We start from the raw sequence: 23823 nt of genomic DNA, 5'->3' as shown, positions 1-23823 counted from the left end.
TCATGTTTTTGGCAAAAAGAAAACCCTTTTCATGTTATGACAGACTTTTTTTTCCTCTCTCTCTCTTTTTTCTCTTTCTTCTCATCGAGAGTGCACAGAACAGAAGCTGCTATGAAAGGCCCGTATTTCAGCTTTTATAACCTTGCCCCTTTGGTCCCTTGTCTTTTTCCAGCATGCAAAGCACGAAGAAGGCCTACAATTCTGACTCCACCAGAGGTGCATCTGGGGAGCGTCCGGCCCGCCACCACCAATGGGGCAACAGCAGCCATCCACGGGCTGTGCAGCCTGCCCACCCCTTTGTCCAGGATCCCGCCATGCCTCCACTGACTCCACCCAACACACTGGCCCAACTGGAGGAAGCTTGCCGCAGGCTAGCCGAGGTGTCCAAGCCACAGAAACAACGGTAACGTCTCACAGATTGGGGTGTCAAAGCAGAAGCTCTTCCTCCACCCGGGGCTGCTGGGTTGATGTCTTCTAAAAGCAATCCAGTCCCTGCTGAAGACAGGCTAGGCTGAATATTCTGGAATAGGCCAGAAAAAAAACAGATTGCCTAACAAAAGCATCTGCAAACAGAATCTTTTCAAATTATTGTGTTGCAAAATGTAGTGTGTAATGGTGATCAGCTAGAACAATGGCAAATAGGAGGTCAGATTCATAAAGCCCCTTTTTCCTTAGGAGAGATTTAAATTTGTTTATGGTCGTTTGTGTATTGGTTAAAGGGCTTTTTAAGCCACTCCGTTCAAACTGACTCTGAGTAACATACAATTCTCCAAATCTGTGACTTGGTTTAAGTAGACAAGTAGGCTAATTAAGCTGAAACTGGCTTCATTTTATGAGTTAGTTTTTGGTTGGTTCAAGCATGGGCTTATTTATTTATGAAGTTGATATGTTGCCATGTCACGATCAAATTATTCTTAGGTTTTGGAACAGTCTCAGTCTTATCATTCAGGATGCACCCTATAAATTGTAATCTCTCTAGTCAAAGCAATTCGAATCTTCCAATTTAACGTGGTTTGTTCTGTTTCCTCAATGGACGCTTCTGAAACAGAAACCAGTTAAGTGGTGGGACAAGCTTTAGCCTGTCTTTGGATGGTGCTGAGATACTTTAGGCTTTAGTATGTGCAATATTTCCTTGCTCGTTTCAGCACATCAGTCTTGAGTGCCTAAGTGGGATTTGGAGAAGGTATTAATGGTATTCCTGTATCTCTTCCCCTTCCTCTCCCTTTTCCCAATCCTTCAGATGTTCAACTTCGAATCAGCTTAGAGATCGAAACCACTTGGCTTCGGTACCTGGCGGGAACGGCCCTTTCTGTACCACAAACATGGCATCAGAAGAGTGAGTGCAATATAAACAGTAGAAATCTGCTGGTTCCTTTTTTTCCCCCCAAACCCAAATGTATTGCTTTGGAAGTGGAGAATTTACAAGGGAGTTTGGATTCTTTATTTTTAAAGGCCTATAGCAAACACTAAACATTTTCAAACCTCGGTTCTCTTAATTCTCCCCTTCTTTTTGTTTGCATTCCAGTTAAATGGACAAAGATTGGTGGATTAGTCTAATTATAGGATAGTTCTTCTATGACAAGGAATCTGCTAGAGTCTAAATAATTAAAGTTTTCTTTCTTAGATGCTGCATCTTAAGCAATGAGTAATGTTTGAAGTCCAAGCTTAGCCACATGACTATCCCTTTTCATTTTTAATTGGCTGACCTTAAGCCAGCTGTCTATGCTGGTGCTTTTTTTTTTTCTTGCTTCCTGAAACCACTCTACAAAGACTTGGAACAAATTAGGAAGAGAAAAATTATGGCAGAGTAGCCTTTGGTGACCTTTAGACGTGCCAAGTCTGGCTTGTCTCAGAGACTGCCTTGTCTGCATGCCACTGAAGACTCTTATTTCTGCAACAAGTTCTGTCTTCTCAAGGTTCCCAAGGTGGAACCAGAACTTGGCTTTCTCTTCCCTTTGACAGTGGTGTCAAAGTATCAAAACAGACGTGGCATGTCTTCGTTTCTCTCCCCTCCAGGTCCGAGATACAAAAACAGTGGCAGCTTTTGATGTGCTGTTCCACCACAAGTTGAGGCTTTCTAAATTTAGTTCAGTGTAAAGGGATGCATATATAGAATGTATATATGCCAATTCCTTGGCATTGTAGGTGAATTGGACGATCTGAAAGGCCAGGGTATGGAGAAAAAGTATCTATGCTGTCACTAGGAGTTGAGAATGGGTTGATGGCACATACATATGTGCAAATTAGAGTACTTTCAAAGTTTGGGTTATGGACCTTAGGCTTCCCCTGTCCTGTGAAATAGACATTGTAAATTATTGTGGAAGCTCAGATATAGATTCTACAGTGTCATCAAAAAAAATTAAGTAGCGGTGAAATGTCCGTATGGGCCATCCATTAAACAAAGAACTGCTTTCCTGTTCCATCCTGGAACTTTAGACAATGTTGGTCCTTTCATTTCTTCCCTTTACTGCTGTCTTTGTGTACACACACACACACACAAAACCTGTGGAGAACAGGAGATAAGCAAATCAATGGAGTAAATCTGAGGAACCTATGGGCACCTCTACTTACTTCCAGGCACTAATGGTCAGCGATAATGAGAATGAAGTACTTTAAAGAATCTGAAGATGACTCAATCACAATTTTAATTAGGCAGCCTGCACACCACGAGTACCCAAAAGCTCTGGAGAACAGCTGAATTGTATGAAGTTTTCCAAAGGGTATAAGGTTGGGGTATGTTCAGGGAACTGAGGTGTTTTTTAGGCCATGGGAATCGCCACTGAGAAAGCCCATTGCTGAGCCCCTACCTCACGTGGGATAGGGACCCTTGGCAAGTCAAGTCCTTGCTACAGGAATGCACAGGAGGAGGGATATCCCTGTAGGTCCCTTGGAATAGAAAGCAGATCAGCAACCAGTGTGGCACCTGCAGGATTGAGGTTATCATGACCATATTGATGGTTAGCAGATAGGCTGCTGGACTTTGGGACAACTGTAGCATCCAAGCCTGAGATATCTTCAGAGGCAGACAAATCAGAGATTGGTCATGGTCCAATAAGCCATGATTATTTTGTATCTCTGCAAGACTTATTCTGGTTTGTTTGAGCTTATTCAAGCCATAGCTTAAGAAAATCCTAATATGATGTGATTTTTTTTTTACTCTGAAGTCTCAATGGAACACTTCTTTTAGCAATATTTGTTCTCTGAATCCACATGTAAAAGTTTCAGTGACTGAGAACTATTGTGCCAGTTGGTTTCAGATATTGTACAAAGTTATTATTTACTTGGTATTTAGTTAGTTCAATTCCAGTCATTGTGGATTATAAATCCCTCTTTCACAGCCTAGCCTGGAGTGGGAACCCAGATATGTATAAATTAATCCAAAAACTACAGAAAACAAGCCTTGGCTTGGTGTGATGTATGAATTCATTCAGCCTCAGGATTTGTCATTGGTCTTTTAAAGAACCAACCACAATCTTTTTTTCTATCAAGGACCACTTGGTCCTGAGGTTGATATTCAGCAATCAGTGAATGGTCCTACCAATTCTATTATGTTTCAGGATTCTTTTATTGGATGTTTGTTGGCTCCTTCTTCAGAACCCCTGTTCCTTTCTCTTTTTGACATCTCTTATTTAACATCCCCATCATCCTGGTACCTTCAGTGTCACTTGAAAAGGTCTTTTAGTCTAAGGATTGTTGGCAGACTCAGGAGTGCAATTTGTCCTCCACTTTCTCTACTTAACTGTAGCAACATGAAATTAGTGATCCAAGGATGGGGAAACCAACTGGAGTATTCAACCAGTTGAACAGAACAAATCCGTTTTTTAAAATGGGGCCATGGCTGAAGCAGTGCTGGTGTTATTGTATTATTGTACAACACTTGAACTGCTCCAGAGTTCAGTTCACAAAGGGTTCACCTCATGTGTCTCCTGATGTAGCTGAAAGTTCTTTCTCAGGAAAGTTGCCAGAGGGTCTGAGCAATCTGCCCAAATTCATCCAATAATTGAGGGTTGGGATAATCCTACAGCTGCAGACTCATGTCCCCTTCATCTGGACATGAAAACAATGTAGGATTGCTTTGTTGAATCTTCAAGGGTTGCAGACATCATTGCCCTGTTAAGCAAATCCCTTTCCAAAATATTTAGACTTCAAATATGTACAATAACTAGTTGGCCAGTCGTAGTAAGCTGATAATTAAAGACTGTATATCTTCATTGAAAAGTTTGCACAATACATGCCTTGGTCTTTGTTTTTAACCCTTTTTCCACAGTCAAAATTCCCATATTTTTTTTTAAAAAATGATCCAGCGGCAATGCTTGTCAACTTAGTGGGCCATGAGTTGGAATCGCCTTCCAAATTGAGGGGGCTAGTTATTAACAACAAGGGCGGTTGAAGTCCACAAGATCAGACAGCAGGAATGGGGAAGGCTACCACAAATTCTTCAGTATTTAATACACAAATAAGTCTCCAGCTTTGCTTTCCTCAGTTTTTCAGTTACTTGATGTGGTTAGTTGACTCTCTACGCCTTTGTGTAGTTGTGCCTCTGAGTGTGACATAAATGCTTTGTAAATGTTGTGAAACCATACTTATTTTCTCTCCTCCCTCCTTTATGTTTCAGTCACAAAGAACCAAAGAAACTCCCTGTTGTTCACTCCTCCCAGCCTAGTGAGTTGGTTGTCACTTATTTTTTCTGTGGAGAAGAAATTCCCTACAGGAGGCTGTTAAAGGCCCCGAGCCTGACACTTGGGCACTTTAAAGAGCAGCTGAGCAAAAAGGGAAATTATAGGTAAGCATCTTTGTGGTTTCTTTCTTCTTTTTCTTGTGTTTGCACAGACTGACTGCCAAAATAACCACGATGTATTTGTAAGCAGCCTCCCACAAGGAAAGGTTTATTGTTCTCTTTTGAAGGTTGGCTGCAACTCGTTCAGTAGATGAAGTTTTTCTGACTTCTTTATGTTTACCCACCCAGCAATAGTACTCAGCAGGTGGGTCGGTTGCTCCAGCAACCGAACTGAGCTCTCATCTGGTGAGTAGATGTGAGATTGTCGGGCTGGCTTGCCTTTTTGCAAGTTGACAAGTCCACAGACTTGCATAATAGGTATCTCTTCAAAGTTCCTATTTCCTTTCTGTGACTATACACGACTGCTTTAGAAGTTTCCTTTCTTTCATCAGTTTGGCTGCACTTTACCTGATTATTCTGATTTCGCCATTTGGGCCCTAAAAAAATAAAAATAAAAAGGAACAGTCATCGACTATGGAGAAGTTACTAATGGAAGTCAGATTGTTGGGACCTGCATCTGACAGCTATAAATGAGTATATATATTCCTGCATCTTGTTTATAAGGAGAAGGGTTTCTAAATGTGTTTTCTCCCCTTTGGTATTGGTTGATTTAGCTTTGTACAAAACAGTCAAGTGTTACCAAAGTCCCAATTGGTTATGCAAAATATTGTAACCTAATCTGTGAATGTCAAAGGCTAACTGACTTTGACTATTGTACTTAGTGAAGTATTTGTTCAAATGCCATCTGTTAGGAAAGAGTTGGGGCTTTTTCTAAGGGTAGATATTCCAATATGTTCTACAAAATTAGAGTGTATTATCTTGTGAAGTCCTGAGGGCAGATTTACCTAGCAGATAACATCAGCAGGACCTTTTGATCTCTATACCTGTCTATTTTCTTACCCATCTATCAGTCTACTTCCTTATTTTAGGTTGACTTTTAAAGTCCTCCTAGGGCTTATGACCTGTCTTAGGACTTCCTATATAATTATGCAGAGAATCAACTTGTCCCATCTCCCTGTTACTGAAGCATACACATTAAGCAAGAGTTATTATCTCTTGTGATGGTAGAGAACATTTTGAGGAATGCTTTATTGGAACAGGTGAGGCATCATTTCACAATATGACCCATCTAACTCAAAAGTTTAACAACATGGCAGCTGCAGTTACTATCTTCCATTATCACCCTGAAGGAACAATCTGCAATCTTCCCATTTTTATGTCATTCCAGTCAAAGTTTATAGGTTTTGTGAAAAAGAACCAGTTAGAAGCATTGGAATAAAAGCTTGAACTTATTTAGTCTATAGTTGATTGAGCTCATAAACTACCCCAAGGATTACTGCTAGACTCACGCTGACATTGGAAACAAAGCTTCCAAATAGTCACACATCTTCTTTGGAAGATCTACTCTTTTAAAAGAATTTTAAAAAAAATTCTAAATAAGAAAATTTATTTTCTAAAGTCAGGGACTGGACAGACATCAAAGTCCTCTCTACTGGCGGAGACTTCAGTTTCTCTGTCCTTGTAGGAGGAGAGCGGATGGAGATTTGAGAAAGAACCTCTGTATTTTTGGAACTTGCTCTCCAAAGTGACTTGCTTGTCCTTGGCTGTTTTGGCACCAGCTTTTTCATCTGCCTACATTTTTGGACACCTTTTTTGTGATGGGTTAGCTGACATTTACATAGATTTCCTCTGTTGCTGGTTATTATTTTATGACTACCTGCCTCTTTTAAGGATGCACCGTAAGGTACTAGCTGCCTAGCCCTGACCAAAACTAGAATATAAATGCTTGAAATACCTAAAGCCCATCTTTACAGATCAAGTATCTTCATTTGTTACCAGAATTGTATGTTGGCTGATAGGAACTCCTTATGGTTTGTACTTTGTAGGAAGCAATGCTAGTGTGGAAACTCCACCAGGGAGTTTCCCCTTCCTTTCCTGATCCTAGCCTCAAATGAAGGGTTCCCTGATTTAATTAACTAGAACCAAACTATATGGATGGTATTGAGTGAATGGAGGTTAAAGGCATCGAGAAGGACTTGCGTGGTTAAAACTCTTTATTGTCTAACTTCCCACTGGAATAATATGGAGTCTCAGAATCTTATTTTAGATTGGTGATGACAGCTTACTCCAGAGCCTTAAATGGAATTTCTAAAGATGTAATGTACTTTAATTCTAGCTAAGTCTAAAGCTGGATATATAGATTTTATATATATATTGTTCTGAATTTTGTATTCACACTGAAGAGCCCTGCCTCATAAGCTAAAGATGTGGTTTAACCCATCTTCAGCTTGTTGGCAGTACAGATAGGCCTCAATGTAGGGGATACTACAATGGTCGTATGTGTGGGGAAAAGTCATAAGTTACTTTCTTTCAGTGTTGTTGTCACTTCAGTCACTAAATGAAAGGTTGTAAGTTTATCTTTAATAAGAGCGGGGTGGGCTAGTCTGAGGGATAGAGATTTGCTTACCCTTGTGATAACCACCCTGTTAGTGTAGATACGAAGATTGAATATCCTCCCAGGATGGCCTTCTAGATATAATTACACCAGCTCCCATTTTCCTTAAAATTGGCCATTCTGGCTGAATCTGGGGTGAGTCCCATTCAAACCCCACATGGAAGGCCACGGTTCCAAATCCTACTGCATAGATCCTGTACTAAGTCTTCACGTGGTTTATGTTACGTATAGCATAAGATTAAACAGCTCAGAGGTAACCACTTTCATAAAAATTACCCGTGGATAATATTTATTCAGAAGCCCCCAAACTTGTAGCCTAGCTTTCACTAGGAAACATCACCGTGACAGCTTTATAGGAGCTCATCTGTAAGGATAGTACAGGCTTGGCCACTTTTTTTTTTTTTTAAAAAAAATTCAGCTGGCACATTACGAGTAATGGAATTCCCATATGTTCATCATGTCTGTGTGGGCCAAGATTTTTGGGCCTGTGGCTACTAAATGTTTATCGCTTCCATCTTTGAAAAGTTTATTGCTTCCATCTTGGCCCACTGGATGGGATTTTTTAAAAAAATCTTTTCCCTAAAGAGACAGGCCCCTCTGAAGTTAACAGTCCTAACCATAGTGCTGCGTACAGTGGAACCTCTGGTCACGAACGCTTCAGACCACGACCAAATCGGGTTCCAACCAAAAAAACACAACATTTTGAATTCGGGTCACGTTTCAAAAATCGGGTGGCGATCAAACATGACTGCGGCCGATTCCCTTTCCACGTCGATTCCCCCTTCTGCGCCATTGTTTTTGTAGGCACATGCGCAGTCAGCCTTGCTTCTGATCACGACCAAATCAGGTTGTGACCGAAGTTACGGAACGAATTACGGTCATGACCGGAGGTTCCACTGTAAAGCGGCAGGCTGGGAAGTCCTTGTTTTTAGATAACACCAGGAAAAAGAAAAGTTAGGATCTCACGAAATGTGTTCCACCCACACTCAGAAACTAAACTCTCTGAGCATTGCAACTTGGCATGATATTGACTCAATTTTCAATCATTTGTTTAGTGACCAGAGTGAGAAAGGCACTGAAAAAAGTGACTTATGACCGTTTTTCACACTTATGACTGTTGCAACATCCCTCATGGTCATATGACCAAAATTTGGGCACTTGACAACCGGCATGTAATTATGATGGCTACAGTGTCCCGAGGTCATGTGATCGCCTTTTGCGACCTTCTGACAAGCAAAGTCAATGGGGAAGCCAGATTCACTTAACAACCGGGTTAGTAATTGAAAAGGTCATACCATGGGGCAAAACTCACTTGTCTTGCTTAACAATGGAAATTTTGTGCTTAATTGTGGTCCTGTGTCGAGAACTATCCTATACATTAACAGGACTGGGATGAAGGTTTGTTTTTTTTGTTAATTTCATTTTATTACGCCTGTGTACAAAAGAAACATAGGCCCAAATCTGGTGTGTATGTGAGTGTGTGTTTATCTTGCACAGACACAAGGTGAAACTAATTATCTAAATGTGTTGTACCCCCAGGGAATCATTTTGATCTAAGCTTTGATTCTCCACCACCCCCTTCCTCCTTTTGGCCGGACTTTGAGTGAAACTGCAGGTGACCTTCAGGGAAGAGGGCCATACTGCCCAGAATAGCAGTGATTGCTTAGGAAAGGACTAGCTACTCACTCTGGTCACATCTGGCATTGATTTTGTTCTAAGGCCCTCTTAATAAGCATGTCTTTGAAGCCTGTGCCTTTCATTTTAAGACACAAAGACAAGCATCAATGGCTGACACTCCACATTCTTGATTGAATGAGTCAGTTTGGAACCTAGGTGCCTCGGGTTTTTTTTTTTTTTTTGGTTGTTGTTGTTGTGTTGGGTGCTTTCAGTCAGCACAGAGTGCTCTGCGGAATGGATTTAGGACACCCACATGGCTTAAAGAGAAGGAGTAGAGTTTAGGTATGTCCCCTACTCTCTCTCTCACACACACACACAATTGAGTGGGGTAGGGTATCACAGCAAGAGCAAAGAGAGGAAGCCCAGCCTGTTAAATTGCCAGATACAGGAGAAAGAAGGCATGGGTGAGGGACAGGTAGGAGTTAGGACAGAGGGGGAAAAGAAGCAGAAGTTGCTGGAAAAGTGGCCTTTCATGAGAAGTCCACTTCAGGGAGCAAATCTGGACCTCCTGATGGGTTTTGAGAGATTGCGAGGGAGCGATCTTGGAGGGAAAGATATTCCTCCGTCTGGGTTCCCTCCCTCTCCCTTGTGCTCTCCCTCCTTTTGCCCCTTCTCTGTGAGAAATTAACTTGCAGTTATGGAAAACATCACACTGTGTCTTGTTCCCCCTTCTGCCCCCAAGAAAATAAAATGTGGTGTTCAAACAAAGAATTTTGTCAACGCTGCCAGGGCCTGAGATCAAGGGGGAAGTTATTGCTACAGCTGTTTATCCTCTTGGAAGGGAGGAGATAAAACTGAGCAAAAGTCCTTTTTGTGCCTCATTCAAAGGCTTTCCTCCCGCCCTCCCCTCCTCCCCCCCTTGCTGGCTTGGGGATTTCTAGAAGGAAGTCTCATTGTACTTCAGTTTGGGGTCAGGAAAGGGGTCTCTGCAGAGGGACAGTCCCGGATTAACTGAAATGAATGGATTTGGTTACATTCCTGGGGATCATCTGGAAGTAGCGAAAGGGGAGGAAAAAGGACTGTACAGTTTCCTCATTGAGTCAAAACGATCTTATGCTACAGAGAGTCCTCAACCACCCATTTTTGTGACTGTTCAAAGTTACAACAGCCATGAAAAAGGTGATTTGTGAACGTCCCAAAGGTGTTTTTTTTTTTTTTTCAAAAGGCAACTGGACTCTCTGGTTTTGCTTTGAAGACATTTCGCTTCTCATCCAAGAAGCTTTTTCAGCTCTGAAGAAGAACTGAACTCAGAGCTGAAGAAGCTTCTGGGATGAGAAGCGAAATATCTTCAAAGAAAAAACAAAACCAGAAAGTCCAGTTGCCTCTTGAAAAAAAGCACCTTTGGGACAACTATGACCTGGATGACGGAGAATCTCCATAGACATTGAGTGATTTATAAACGTATTTCACACTTTCTATCATGGCAGTATCTCCATGATTACAAGATCAAAATTTGAGTACTTGGCAACTGGCTTGTATTTATGAGGTTTGCAGTGTCTTGGGGGTCACGTGATCACTTTTTGTGACCTTCCGACAAGCAAAGTCCACGGGGAAGCCAGATTCACTCAACAGCTGGGCCACTGCAGTGATTCACTTAACAACCGGGACAAGAAAGGTTGTCAAATGGGGCAAAGCTCACTTCACGACTGCCTTGCTTAGCAACAGAAATGTTGGGCTCAGCTGTGGTCGCAACTTGAGGACTGCTTGCATCTTTGTAACCCAAACCTGATAAAGAAACCTCGGGTTGGCCCAGTCAGTGGTCTTCCCTCTCCGTCCAAAGTTCCTGAGTCCCACTGCAAAAGAAGGGACCTTCTTGAGCAAGAAGACATTCAAAATGTCCTCCTGGTCCTCTAGGATGGGACATTGAAAAGCAACAGCAACCCATATCATAAAACTTTCCAATCTGTGGTAACGTCGATCGGTCCATCTACCCATTCTTGGAGAGCTCTTTGGGTTTGCTTGTGTCTGATCCCTTCCTTTTTGGTACCTACCTGGTGAGAAAGCTCCCTTGCTGAGGATGGGGAGGATGACAGCTCAGGGAAGACAGGCGTCAGCCCAGCCTGGGAGCACCGAAGGCCATGTGTCTGCCTGTGTATGTGGTAGTAGACAAGCAGGCTCCCAAAATGCTAACTCTCTGAATGGAAGGCCTTCATTTGGTGCATATGCAATTAAGCAGCCTGAGAAGGAGGCAGTAAGTTGGACGGGAGGATAAAAGGAACCTTTAATCAAGAAGCTGAACGGTCTAATTCAGGATAATAGAGGGGTCCTTACTGTTTGACACAAGAGGGGAAGGGGTGCTTTTTTTGTCTGGGTGAGCCCTGGCTTTGTGATCTATGCTCCCAAGCCAAAGAAAGGGAGACACTGCTGCGTGACCTTTTGGTGTCAAATATGGCCCCGCCAAGCCAAGATTGGTCATTATGTAAGAGCTGCTAAGAAATATCAGAGGAGCATGAATGCGGTAAGCTTTCTGTGGCTTTGAAAGTGGGGATTCTGCATTGGTCTCTTCTTTCAGAAAGAGGCTTGGAACAGTTTCCCAAGAGCAACAAAAAGGAAATGAAAAGTATTTGCACTATAATGAAAAGCGTCTAAACGGCAGGAGCGATGCTCTAAGGAACAGATTCATAATTGGTTTTGTTTTAGATTTTTGTTTCTTTAAATCAAATGCTTGGCGAAGAAAAACTCTGCTCCTCCTGCCAATACCTATGAATGACTTCAAAGGGTGTCTCCCCCCTCTTTTCTTTTTTAATTTACTAATCCATTCAGAGTGCATCTCTCTCCCTCTCTCTTGCTCTCTCCTCCTCTCCCCTCCCCTCACCCTCTCTTTTCCAAGAACATTTTCTTAGCTGCTGTTCAATGCACTTATCCCTCCAGCATATTTCTTGGAGTCCAGGAGCTGGTTTGCTGCTGTAGGGAATTATTCTTGTGAGGGCTGCCCATTAAACAGAGGTGGACAAATGAAATTAGTCATACTTGATTTGCGGATGATAAATGGCAAGTCTGCAATTGATATTAATCAGAAAATTGAAGTCATTTCCTGGTGGAAGGGTTGATTGACTCTTTGAGAATCAAGGTCCTGATGAATAAGGTCCTGAGAATCAAGGACCTTGGAATAAAAAGAAAAGTGCTCTTTTATGTTAACTCACCCCATAAGCAGGGAAAGGGATCATTCGGATATTCCTGGACGACAACTCCCAGCAATCCTTTCTCTTGATCGCATGGGTTGCTGGCCTTTGTTGTTTCGGCAACATCTGGGAAGGTTCTGGCTTCTTTTTACTGTAGGGCTCCATAATTTGTGCCCTTCTGTTTACATTTCAGTATAGATGTATCCTAAATTAAGCCTTCTCCAACCTCCTGAGGTATAAAATTTAAATCCCAGATTGGATATTGTTGAAAAGTCTGGAGGTTGAGGCCCATAGATTTGGAGATGCCAAAATAAGAGAAGACTGTATTGGATCATTTGTTGCAGACTTTGAGTCTGAGAAGGGACAATAAACATGATGGTGTTGTTTTGAAAGATCAGGGTGTTTTAAAACCTGCAAAATGATAACTCTGCTTCAAGCTTTGTCAGCAGCTTCTGGGAGGGCTTGAGTGATTTGGTTGCAGGCTCACTGACAATTATGTGATCCATCGCTCTGCTATCCTCCTTGCCAATGTCTCCAACACACGGGGGTGACCAGCCATGCTCTGGGTCACAAGCTTTAATTTTGCTAGGTGCAAGACAAAGTAGACCATAAATCAGTGCCATAATCATTTTAGTGGATGAAATTTGGGTAATATGAACAGACATTTATTGTGTAGTTATCCACCATTGCCTCCAGAAGCTTTAAGCAGCATTAATGGTCCATGGACATTTGCAATGGCTTTGCATTACAATTAGCACAAGACTCATTGAGTACTCAAGAGAGACCTCCTGCTCACCATAATACAGGAGTGGGGCCATTAATTTTCCAAAGGGACCACATGAGAAACTGGGATTCTTGTATAGGGCCAAACCAAAAGGGCTGTGAAGATGCATAGGCACAAACACACGCACACAGTAAATTTTAAAAACCATCTTTAAAATAAAACCAATGTGGTTATATTGCATGCATGGCGTACACTTACTTCAGTGCTGGGATTCAAAACTTTTTACTACCAGTTCTATGGGTGTGGCTTGGTGGGCGTGGCAGGGGAAGGATACTGTAAAATCTCCATTCAGAGGTGGTATTTGCCGGTTCTCCAAACTACTCAAAATTTCCACTACCGGTTCTCCAGAACAGGTCAGAACCTGCTGAATACCACCTCTGACTTACTTGATTACTTATTTGATTTCTTATTTCTTATCAACCTCACGTGGCTGAACAGGGACAGTCAAAAGGTTGGATGTGGTCAGAGGGTTATAAAATGCCCAGGTCTGCTATAATGTATGCTTTTAAGGATTTTCCTTTTCTGTAAACTATATGCATAGTTAAATTGGTAACTAAGACATTACCGTTAGAAGTAATATGTATTTTAAATTTTTCGGTATCCAAAAGCAATCACAAGCAATTACTAAGATACTGTATCATCACCTCTATTGGTTCAAATTCCTTTGAATGTAGAAGACAAAAAAGTAATAGTTGATGATGGGTAACAGTTATTTATTTAGTTATTTATTTGATTCAATTTGGACACTGCATCTCAGCTGACTTTGGGCAGCTCAAAATATATTATCATAAAAATCCAATACAAACCAAAAGAAACCAAGATTCAATCACTTATATTCAGACAAATACAAACCTAACAATGGACTATATTCAAATGCCATTAAATACCACCTGTGTAGGAATTTGGAGGAATGTGTTTAATTGCTTTGATTTATCTGCCTGGTCTAACCACAGATACACAGGATACCAAATTAGATCATGGTTTTGCTTTTTGGTTCTTGGTTTGCTCTATCTGGAAATATATGAATTTGGAAGTTGGGAAGGAAACTGAATGCCTTTTTGGAATCCAGATATGGAATGTTGGATGTTTTTGCTGCAAATGAAAAATATATTTATTCCAAAATACACTCCACTTATTTTGCATATGTTGGTCTTACTGATTTCAGGTATTACTTCAAAAAAGCAAGTGATGAGTTTGACTGTGGGGCAGTCTTTGAAGAAATCTGGGACGATGATGCCATTCTGCCGATGTACGAAGGCAGAATTCTCGGAAAAGTTGAGAGAATTGATTGACTGGTTCAGATTGACTGGTTCTGAGTGGCATAGTCTATGTGAGCATATTTAAGAAGATATAAGCTATGGATGCTGGCCTTTGGATGTAAAACCACCAAGCAAAGTTTTTGAAGGAAAGTTGGAACCCATGAAGAAGCAACAAAAAAAATACACTGCGGTCTATGAAGACTTTGCCAAATCAGGCTTAGCAAAAAAAAAATAAGAAGAAAAATAAGATGTGTCTAGTGATCTGGATGCCAAGATGTTAACAACTTTGAACTATTTATTAAAAATATGGTCGCTCTAGGTGATTTGAAGATGCAGATGATGTTCTGAGAGACTTGCATATAGAAATATATGACTTCCTAACGATCCTGTACTTAATGATTTAGAAACTGTGTATAGCTTACCTTATAATAATCCTTATTGATATTTATTGAACATTCTAGGGGTTGTTTTTTTCCCTTTAAATCCATTTTATGGATATGCTGCTTTAAAAGACGGAGAAAAGAGGGGATGTGATGTAAAGAAAAAGGGGTGTTTTATATTTTATTTTTTACATTGTTTCCACGATCGAAATAAATGTGTCCTTTACTGAAATGTGCATTGGGTTCTGCCACCTTAAAACCAACTGGAATTGTGCGATCTTCAGTGGTTTTATTTCTCTGGAAAAGGCATGAGAAAGGAAAAGATAAATCCATTCTTCAAAGAAGAATATTTTGATCAACAATGCTCTAGTTTTTGTGCAGGGTAAACATTCCCAATTGCCTAAAACAATCTCTAGGACAGTGGTTCTCAACCTGTGGTCCACAGATCCCTGGAGGGCTTCGATGTTATCAAATGGGGACGGGGGGAGGAGGAGGAGGCAGGGAATCTGTGAAGGCTTGAAGAAATGTTATGATTTAAAACTTGAGTTTTAAAGTCTTGGTGCTCCATGGCTACAAAAGGGGTCCTTGGTGAAGAAAAGATTGAGAATCACTGCTCTAGGAAATCAGGAGCACTTCGTAGATCTTCACGCTCTTTCCCTCACGCTCTTTTCCCCGTTCCTATTTTGGATTTAATCATCCTGCAGAGTAAGCATTCCCTCCTCTGAGACGACCAAAATTTCCAAAATTCCAGAAGCCAACATAGCGAAAGAGCTGGTGGTTTGGAAACTCTAGAAACCGGAGTCCCAATGTAACTGGCGATCACCTGATTGGACAAATTTTGAATTCGAATACAGTTTGAAAGCTCACCATGGTTCTAACGGAATTTCAGAGGCACAATGGGAAAGGTACTGCTGCTTTTGGGATGAGTCCCCAAAAAGGAAAATGGGAAAACCGAATTCTGAAGGGTGGCATTAAAAGATAAAATAAAATAAATGTAAAAGATTGTGTGCAGGAGAAGGAGACAGACTGCAGGTGTTCAAAATACATCTGATTGCCTAACTACAAACTAGGCTGGAGAAATTGTACACAGTCCAATGCTAAGGGTGTTCTCTGTGTTAACTATAACAATAATAATTACAAACTGTAAGTAATAATAACAATGTTGGGGCCTTGTCAGTTGTTCTGGTATCAACAGGCACTGGCATAGCTTCCTTTTTTGATATTGTTTCTGATGCCTGCTTCAGAAAAGTAGTCTCTAAGAACTTCCAGATCAGAATTAGATGGGATGCAGATCCCAACCACGGAACGAGAAGACAGTATATGAAATCACCCACCTTACACCTTTATAGCTAACAGTAAGATAGTCACCCAATTTGGACTTTGCTTTTTTATGAAAACAACAAGAAGATTTACTCTTTCAGGGCACTTTCAGCATTACAGCTATAATTAAAAGGCCATACTGTGCAATGGGATGCCCCATCTTAACTGTAACCACCACTCCAGGCCATGGAAACTATGAATAGGTGTATTGTAGCAACTCTGAACAGCTTGAAGTTCCTGCAGGGTTAAAATATAATTTTGGATGCACCATCATTATGACGGTAGTTGTTCCCCAGAAATATTACAAAATCAATAAATTGGTGGGTGGTAACCATCCAGTTTTTATACTCTAGGATATCTCAGCCTCTTTCAGTTGCTTCCTGGACCATGAATGGTGGATGAGCTAGCTGGTTTCCGAGACTATGTCCGGAAGAGCTTTTCCAACTCAAGCTGCCACAGTATGTATGTGTTGCGTATGTGTGTGTTGGATGTTGGCTGCAATATGCAGAACAATTCTCCTCTGTCTTGATTGTATGCACTGGAACAAAGAAATGCCTCCTCCTAATTTAGAAATACATTTAACTTCAACTTTGTGTGTTTCTGTGTGTGTGCGTGCGTGCGTGTGTGTTTAATACGTGCATTTTCCAACAATGTTACATTTTGTTTGTACAATATGATGTATATAGTGTAAAAAATGGGATGGGGAAAATACTGTTAATAGATGCTCTCTAGTGTGTGTGTTTTTTAAGGAAAAAAAAACACTTCAATCAGTACAGTACCTGTGCCTGCATGGTATTAATATGCCGTGCTTTGCCCTGTGTTCAGGGTCCATGGTCTCCCTTCTTTGTTTAAGGGATTATGTATAATATATTCTATGCCTTTTTACTACAACTCTTGTACTTTATGACTTTTGCCATGATGTTTGTTCTACTTAAACTGTAAATTATGCATTATAAAGAGTTTCATTTAAAGAAAAAAAAATACTTGGTACAATAATTATTGTAATTAAGAGATGTAGCCTTTATTAAAAAAATTTATATTTTTCAAATTAATAAAACCTATTTGTCCTGATTTCTACTCAGTGTGTGAGGGGTGGGGAGGTAGAATTAAGACTCGCTTCAGATTCTAAAGAGACTTTTTTCTAGAAACTCCAATATCAACAAAAATGAAATCCTGTGAAGGTTGTAAATGAATGTATTAACTTTATAGACAGCTGGAAGCAGTTATCAGGGCGAAAATAAATGTACAAGTGCCTTAATGTGACTGAAATCATAGAGAAACAGATCATTTTGCCGGCTCATGCATTTAAGCTTGAAACCCAAGATGTTTAAAAATAGAGAATGATTTAAAAATCTTAAAGTAAGTCTTTAAGATATTTAAATTGACCTCTGTTCTTAAACATCTTGGGATAGTTAGGAATCAAATTATTCCCAGGAAACATTAGGTCTAAAGCTTCATGCAACCTATATATTCTAGATCTGAAGAGGATGATTAGGTACATTGATAGGATTTGCTATTTTCCTCAGTGATGATACGATTTTACCAATTGATTAGATAACTCTGCACAAATTAGCTCTGATTCTGGAAGCAGGACTTTGGATAAATGTTAGGGTCAGCCTGTAAATGCCTATAGGCAGATTTGATAGTCATTAGAGAAGGCTTGGTAAGCATATGTTGAGCATAATAGAAAGTTTGGCACAGCAAACCAGGTTACTCTGCCTTGGGTCCCCATTCCGTCCTTAAAACAAAACAAACCTCCCCAAAGGAAATTATCAAATATTCACAGGCCATTTTGTCCTCCTGATCCCAGTTCAGCTCTATAAACTTGAGGTCCTTGAAGCAGTATAAATAGGGTGCTGGTGGGGAACTGATGTGGCTTATGAGGCTATATGTCATTTCCCTATCCCACTTGTAAAACACTGCAGGGCTGCTGACTGATTTGATAAATGGAACTCATTTTGTTCCTAAGTTGCTAAAAAAAACAACCTTGTTTTGTTCCTAAGTTGAGAGTGACTGTCTGCTACTGTCCCCCTCAGCACACAATTCTGGGGAGATGGTGTCATAGGGTGACTACACCAGTCATGTACTTGAACGCTGGGCCTGAAGCAGGTTTGTGAGGCTAGCCTCCCAGCCTTTGTTAGCCCTTTCAACCTAAACCCTTTATTCAGTTCCCTTGCTGTTAATTTTGTGGCTCATCTGGGCCTGTCAGCTGGCGTTCCAACACGGCTTTGGCCATGTACTTGCCATCTGTCACTTAAGGCCGCTATCCCTGGGTGGTCAGCCTTGACAGTGCCAATCTAGACCATTTGTTTGATTCAGATGTGTGTCGCTTTGTGTGATTTCCCCAAGGAGGCCTTGGGCGCTTCCTTCCTCATCCATCTCCCAATTGCATGTATTATTTTCCACATGAGACACGGCTTCAGCCCTACCTTGAGGTAAAAAAAAAAACCATCACACTGAGCACCTAAGATGGAGACCCATGTTGTAAGTTAAAATAAAGCTGCAAATGGTTCCCCACATTTAAATAGATTGCTATCTTTATTAAACACTGTCTCAACTTAGTGGGGTCACCTTAATTGATGAGCCGGACATAACAGATGGATATGCAGACTTAAACCACATGGGTGAAGAAAGTAATTTTCGCCCCCCCCTCTCTATTCCACCATCAAAGGTTAGGAACTTACTCCTGCACAGTAGTATTTTCTTCTTCTGCTGCTATTAAAATGAAATCACACTGAGTTTAATTCTTCTTGGGAAGATGAATGCATTGGAGTCAGTTTGAAGTCATTCACTGGCATATAAGCTTTTGCATCTTTATATATCACTGCTTCCAAATACTTGCCTTCCCCCTTTTTGTCTTTCCCTTTTCTCTCCTTTCCTTTCTTTCTTTCCCCCAGGGGTCTGTAGAAACAAAAAATAAAATGTCTTCAAATACATAGCAGGCTGTTTAGTGGAGATGAAAGGGTGTTTGAATAGTCCTTTAAAAATGAATGGGAAGTGAACACTCTTATGTTTGGAGTATAAGTAGGATGTGATGAGCATTCAACATTACCTTAATCTGTTAGTTTCTGGTATATTTCATTCAATCTGCTATTTAAGAAGTGTGGAACCTCATCCTGCACTCTGGAGGTAGCAATACAATGCAACTGAACTAAAATGGTCTCATGCACTTTTCAATTATTGACGTATGTGGAATGGATGGGGAATTTCCAGGCTAGTTTGTGAAGCTTCCTGGCCTAATGGGAGAATCTTTTCCAATGTTTTAAAATGCTAAAGGATAAAACTTTGGTTTTCAAAATAATGGTCCTCCTGCTCCACTAGGGGAAAAAAAAGGAAGCAAAATATCAACCAAAAGAACATGGTGGATATTGAGGGAGATCTGAGTATTGGGTATTGAGGGAGCTTAATGAAAAAAAGGACTAGGAGTGACATGATAGCAGTATTGCTATATCTAAGGGGCTGCCAGAAACTTTTAGTACCAGCGTACATCTCTCTTAGGAGACGGGCTCTGCCTATAATAAAGACAGTGAAATCTTGGCCAGAAGATTATCCACTATTGACCTCACCCCATTCCTAAGAGGTCTGTAAGGGGCGTGCATATGTGCACCATCGTGCCTCCCGTTCCTGTCCTATTGTCCCCATTTATTCATACTTATTTCCTGTATTCTTACTCATGTTTATACTTATATCTATTATCTTACAAGCAACTGATAAATCAAATAAATAAATAAAATAAAAATAAATAAAATAAAATAATAAAATAAAATAAAATAAAATAAAATATAAAATAATAAAAAGATGCTCCCCAACAACTTCAGGATTGTTTTGAGAACACAAATTGGGACATCTTTTACCACCCTGACCTAGAGGAGCACACTGCAACTGTTCTGTGCTATATCAAACACTGCACAGATACTATCACTGTGGATAAACGTATTAGGATCTATCCCAATCAGAAACCCTGGATGACCAAGGAATTCCAGTGCCTCTTGCGTTACAGGACCAAGGCCTTTAGGTCCGGTGATGAGGCAAGATACAGTGTTGCCAGAGCTAATCTGAAGAAAGGTATTCGGAAGGCCAAGACTGATTATAAGAGGAAGATTGAGGATAATTTTTATAGCAATAACATGAGGCAGGTGTGGTGAGGGATTCAACAAATTACAAACCATCAACCGACCAATGTCATCCCTGGTGTGGGGGATGCTTCACTGGCCGAAGAACTGAATCATTTCTTTGCTTGCTTTGAAGTGGAGACATCAGAAACAACTAAAATACAACCACCAGCCAATTGTAGCCTCCACCTCATTGTGGAGGAACAGGAGGTGAGAAGCATTCTGTGGGCTGTGGACCCTAGAAAGGCTGCCGGTCCTGATGGTATCTCTGGCCGAGTGCTTAAAGACTGTGCTGATCAGTTGGCTGGAGTCTTTACCAGGATCTTCAATCGGTCTTTATCCCGGTCCACTATTCCATCTTGTTTGAAGGCTTCCACCATTGTTCCGCTGCCAAAGAAGTTCCCTATCAATAACCTCAACGATTACAGACCAGTGGCACTCACTCCTATCATCATGAAGTGCTTTGAGAAATTGGTCTGCCGGCACATCATTTCTGGTCTTCCGCATACATTTGGTAAACACCAATTTGCATACAGAAGAAATAGAGGACAGAGGACGCTATAGCCATCACTCTTCACACTGCTCTGACTCATCCAGAACAGCAGGGGGGCTGTGTGAGGGTGCCTTTTGTGGATTTTATTTCTGCGTTTAACACAATTCTTCCACATAGACTAGTGTCTAAACTTCTGAACCTTGGACTTTCTAATTCAATCTGCCTTTGGATTATGGATTTCCTGACTGGCCACTCACAGAGGGTCAGATTAGGTAATCATACCTCTTCAGCCCTTATTCTTAACACTGGTACACCACAGGGTTGCATGTTGAGTCCCTTACTCTATACTCTGTATGTGCATGACTGCATTCCCACTCACACTAGTAATACTATTGCTAAATTTGCAGATGATACAACAGTGATGGGACTCATCTCTTGGGGGGATGAGTCTGCCTACCGAGATGAGGTGGATAGGTTGCTTTTGTGATGTGGAGACAATAACTTGGTCCTCAACACCAATAAGACCAAGGAGCTTATTGTGGATTATAGAAGGAACAGATCAGACATCCAGCCCTTGCTTATCAATGGAGACCGAGTGGAGCAAGTGGCCAGTTTTAAGTTTCTGGGTATTACCCTAAAAGAGGACCTGACCTGGGATGCTCACATTGCAGCACTGGTCAAAAGGGCCCAGCAGAGATTATACTACCTGAGGCTTCTCAGAAAACAACAACTGAATGGAAAACTGCTGGTGACCTTCTACCGCTGCACCATTGAGAGCATTTTAACATACCGCACCTCTGTATGGTTTGCCAATTGCACAGTGGCAGATAGGAAAGCACTCCAGAGGGTTAACCTCATTGCCCAGAAGATCATTGGTTGCCCTCTCTCCTCTTTGGAAGAGCTTTATAGCTCCCGCTGCCTTAAGAACATTCAAAACATTCTCAAAGATCCATCTCATCCTGGGCACCCCCCTTTTTTTTAACTATTACCATCTGGCAGACAGTACAGGATGATAAAAACAAGGACAAATAGGCTGAAAAACAGCTTCTATCCCAGGGCAGTAGCTCTTTTGAATTCTGTTGTATAGTGCAGTATTGGTGTGTTGTCGGGGGGTTTTGGTTCAATGTGTGGCGAGTGAAGGAAGTGTGTTTGTGTTTATTTTCATGATCATGATGTGCTCTGAAGATGGTGTTTGATTTCATTGTACGAGGTTCAATGGCAATAAACTAAACTAAACTAAACTAAAGAGAGAGGGGTCAACCTATTTTCTAAACCACCTGAAAGCAGGACACGAAGCAATGGGTGGAAACTAATCAAGGAGAGAAGCAACTTAGAACTAAGGAGAAATTTCCCGACAGTCAGAACAATTAACCAGTAGAACAGTTTGCCTTCAGAAGTTGTGGGTGCTCCATCACTGGAGGCTTTTAAGAAGAGATTGGACAGTCATTTGTCTGAAATGATATAGTCTCCTACTTGAGCAGGGGGTTGGACTAGAAGACCTCCAAGGTCCCTTCCAACTGTTATTCTGTTATCAAGTGAGTGTGGAAGATTTTGAAATCTATATAGTAAGAGCTGTCAGGTAATTTAGCCATTTTTAAATTAGGAAGCATTTATTTAAAAATATTACCCTTATTGCAGCTTGTTCTCTATAAAGAGTGCAAATAATATTATAAACCACAGAATATATGACACCTCTGTCCTATAATATTCAAACTTGGGATGACACACAGAATGAAGACCTGGTCACTGGCAAACAGAGGCCATTCATAGAAGATAACCTAATGGCTACCTTTCCCCTCAAGAAGATGTAGTCTTCATTTTGTAGTAGTCTCACTGATGGCATAGAAAAAGTGTGGCGGTGATTATTTCTCACAATGTACAGAGTAAATTGAGGTTGAGGCTGGGGATGTTAAAGGGCATTTATCAGGGACACAGAGATTTCAGGAACTCTAACATTTCAGTCACTTTCTCTCCTTTTTGCTTTTCAAGATACCAATGGCCTCTACCAACATTTTTTCTTCAAGATTTATTTGCAGCAGCAGCAGCAATTCTCAGTAAAGTCTTGGTGCAAACTTAGAACAGTACAGAATAACAGAGTTAGACCGAATCTTGGAGGGCTTCTAATCCACTCCTCTGTCCAAGCAGGAAACCCTATACCATTTCAGACAAATGATTGTCTGACCCTAACCCTAACCCTAACCCTTAAAAGCCTCCAGTGATGAAGCACCCACAACTTCTCATCCTGTAAGGAGACAGATAAGCAATGTTGAGGACCAGTGGACATCTTCTGGATTTTGGAGACCAACGCTGCCATTGGAAAAGTTTATTGACTTTCCAGTGCTTCCCTTGTGGGTTGTAACCAATCGCAAACTCCCAATTACCAAAGATGCAACAATCTGGGCTGCTTCCCAGCATTTGTCTGGGGAGGTAGTGAAACAAACAAAGCCTTACATTGTTACGATGCATAGTTTTTATTTTCTGGAATTGGAACCTGTCATGCAAATAAACATCTTTGCTACTTTGCATTCTGTGAGTATATTTTTTTCTAAGATGATGTTTAAAATTATGTAGGGCAAAAAAAATCATAGGTATCTACAAAGAGTGGGGGTGTTGCATTGGGGCAAAGGATTTAATCTGTGTTGGTGTGATGCCCTGTAGCAAATACAGTCATTTATGTATTTAGCACCTGACACCTGAATATTTATACTTGAGTACCAGAGTTTGCACCATGATGATATGATGTCTGTTTATCAGTTTTGGGCGCACCCCAGTTAGGAGTGGGTGCTATTAATGACAAGGAAAGGGATAGAGAATGGCAGGGCCCACAGACCCTACATTGTCTTCTCCTGATGAAAGGTGAGTCTGTGGAGGAAACTAAAGATAATATTAAAGGACAGTTAAGGCAATTCCTAGGGCCACTACTTTTATCCCTACAGGCCTTTAAGTTCACCCTTGAATCTCTCCAGGAGTCTCCTCACCAAGATTGTCTGGGGACTGGTGGATTCATTCCTGTCCCTTCCACCTGGCCAACTCCCAGATCAGCACTCTGGCCAGTGCCGTTCCTCCCTGCTTGTCTTCTTGCCCCCTTTATGGTCAATTATCTTGACTTCCAGTAAATGAGCCTGCCACATTGTACCATCAGCTTCTATGCAGGTAGAAATGTCTGGTTTCTGCTGCCTTTGCTGTGGCTGTTAATTGTTGTAGCAGGAATCTACAACATGTGCTATCCAAAGTGATAAGACTTCTTAGGCCTTCTTGGCTCATTACTGATTTTGCAGGGATCGTTCCGTCACTTGGGTGCTTAGTGCCATTTAAGGCTTTGTCACAGGCCGAGATGCTTCAGTGTCTGGAATTCCTCTTCTTATTTACAGTCAGGCTTTCTTCTAAGTTCATACAGCTGGGATCCCTTCTAAGAGAACAATGTTGTATGTCCAGGTCTCCAAA

At 41.1% G+C, this 23823-nt stretch overlaps 1 protein-coding gene across 5 annotated transcripts in view; it reads left to right on the top strand.

The window, feature by feature from the left end:
• Nucleotides 1–16831, top strand: part of AXIN2 (axin 2) — a 54935-nt gene extending 38104 nt beyond the window's left edge. For 4 of the 5 annotated variants that reach the window (XM_026678789.2, XM_026678790.2, XM_087956088.1 and 1 more), the window contains 4 exons: nt 173–403; nt 1241–1336; nt 4616–4783; nt 13981–16831. In XM_026678789.2, coding sequence (XP_026534574.2) covers nt 173–403; nt 1241–1336; nt 4616–4783; nt 13981–14107 — 622 coding nt within the window. In that variant the 3' untranslated portion in view covers nt 14108–16831. Of the gene's footprint in view, nt 1–172; nt 404–1240; nt 1337–4615; nt 4792–13980 lie in introns of all 5 variants that reach the window. The other variant, XM_087956089.1, reaches the window with a different exon arrangement.
• The last annotated feature ends 6992 nt before the right edge of the window (nt 16832–23823 follow it).

The sequence above is a fragment of the Notechis scutatus genome, chromosome 2 (genome assembly GCF_049901735.1).
Source record: "Notechis scutatus isolate UNSWTSFEM ecotype Mainland chromosome 2, rNotScu1.2, whole genome shotgun sequence".
In the NCBI taxonomy this organism is placed as follows: domain Eukaryota; kingdom Metazoa; phylum Chordata; class Lepidosauria; order Squamata; family Elapidae; genus Notechis; species Notechis scutatus.
This window is presented reverse-complemented; position numbering and strand designations above follow the sequence as displayed.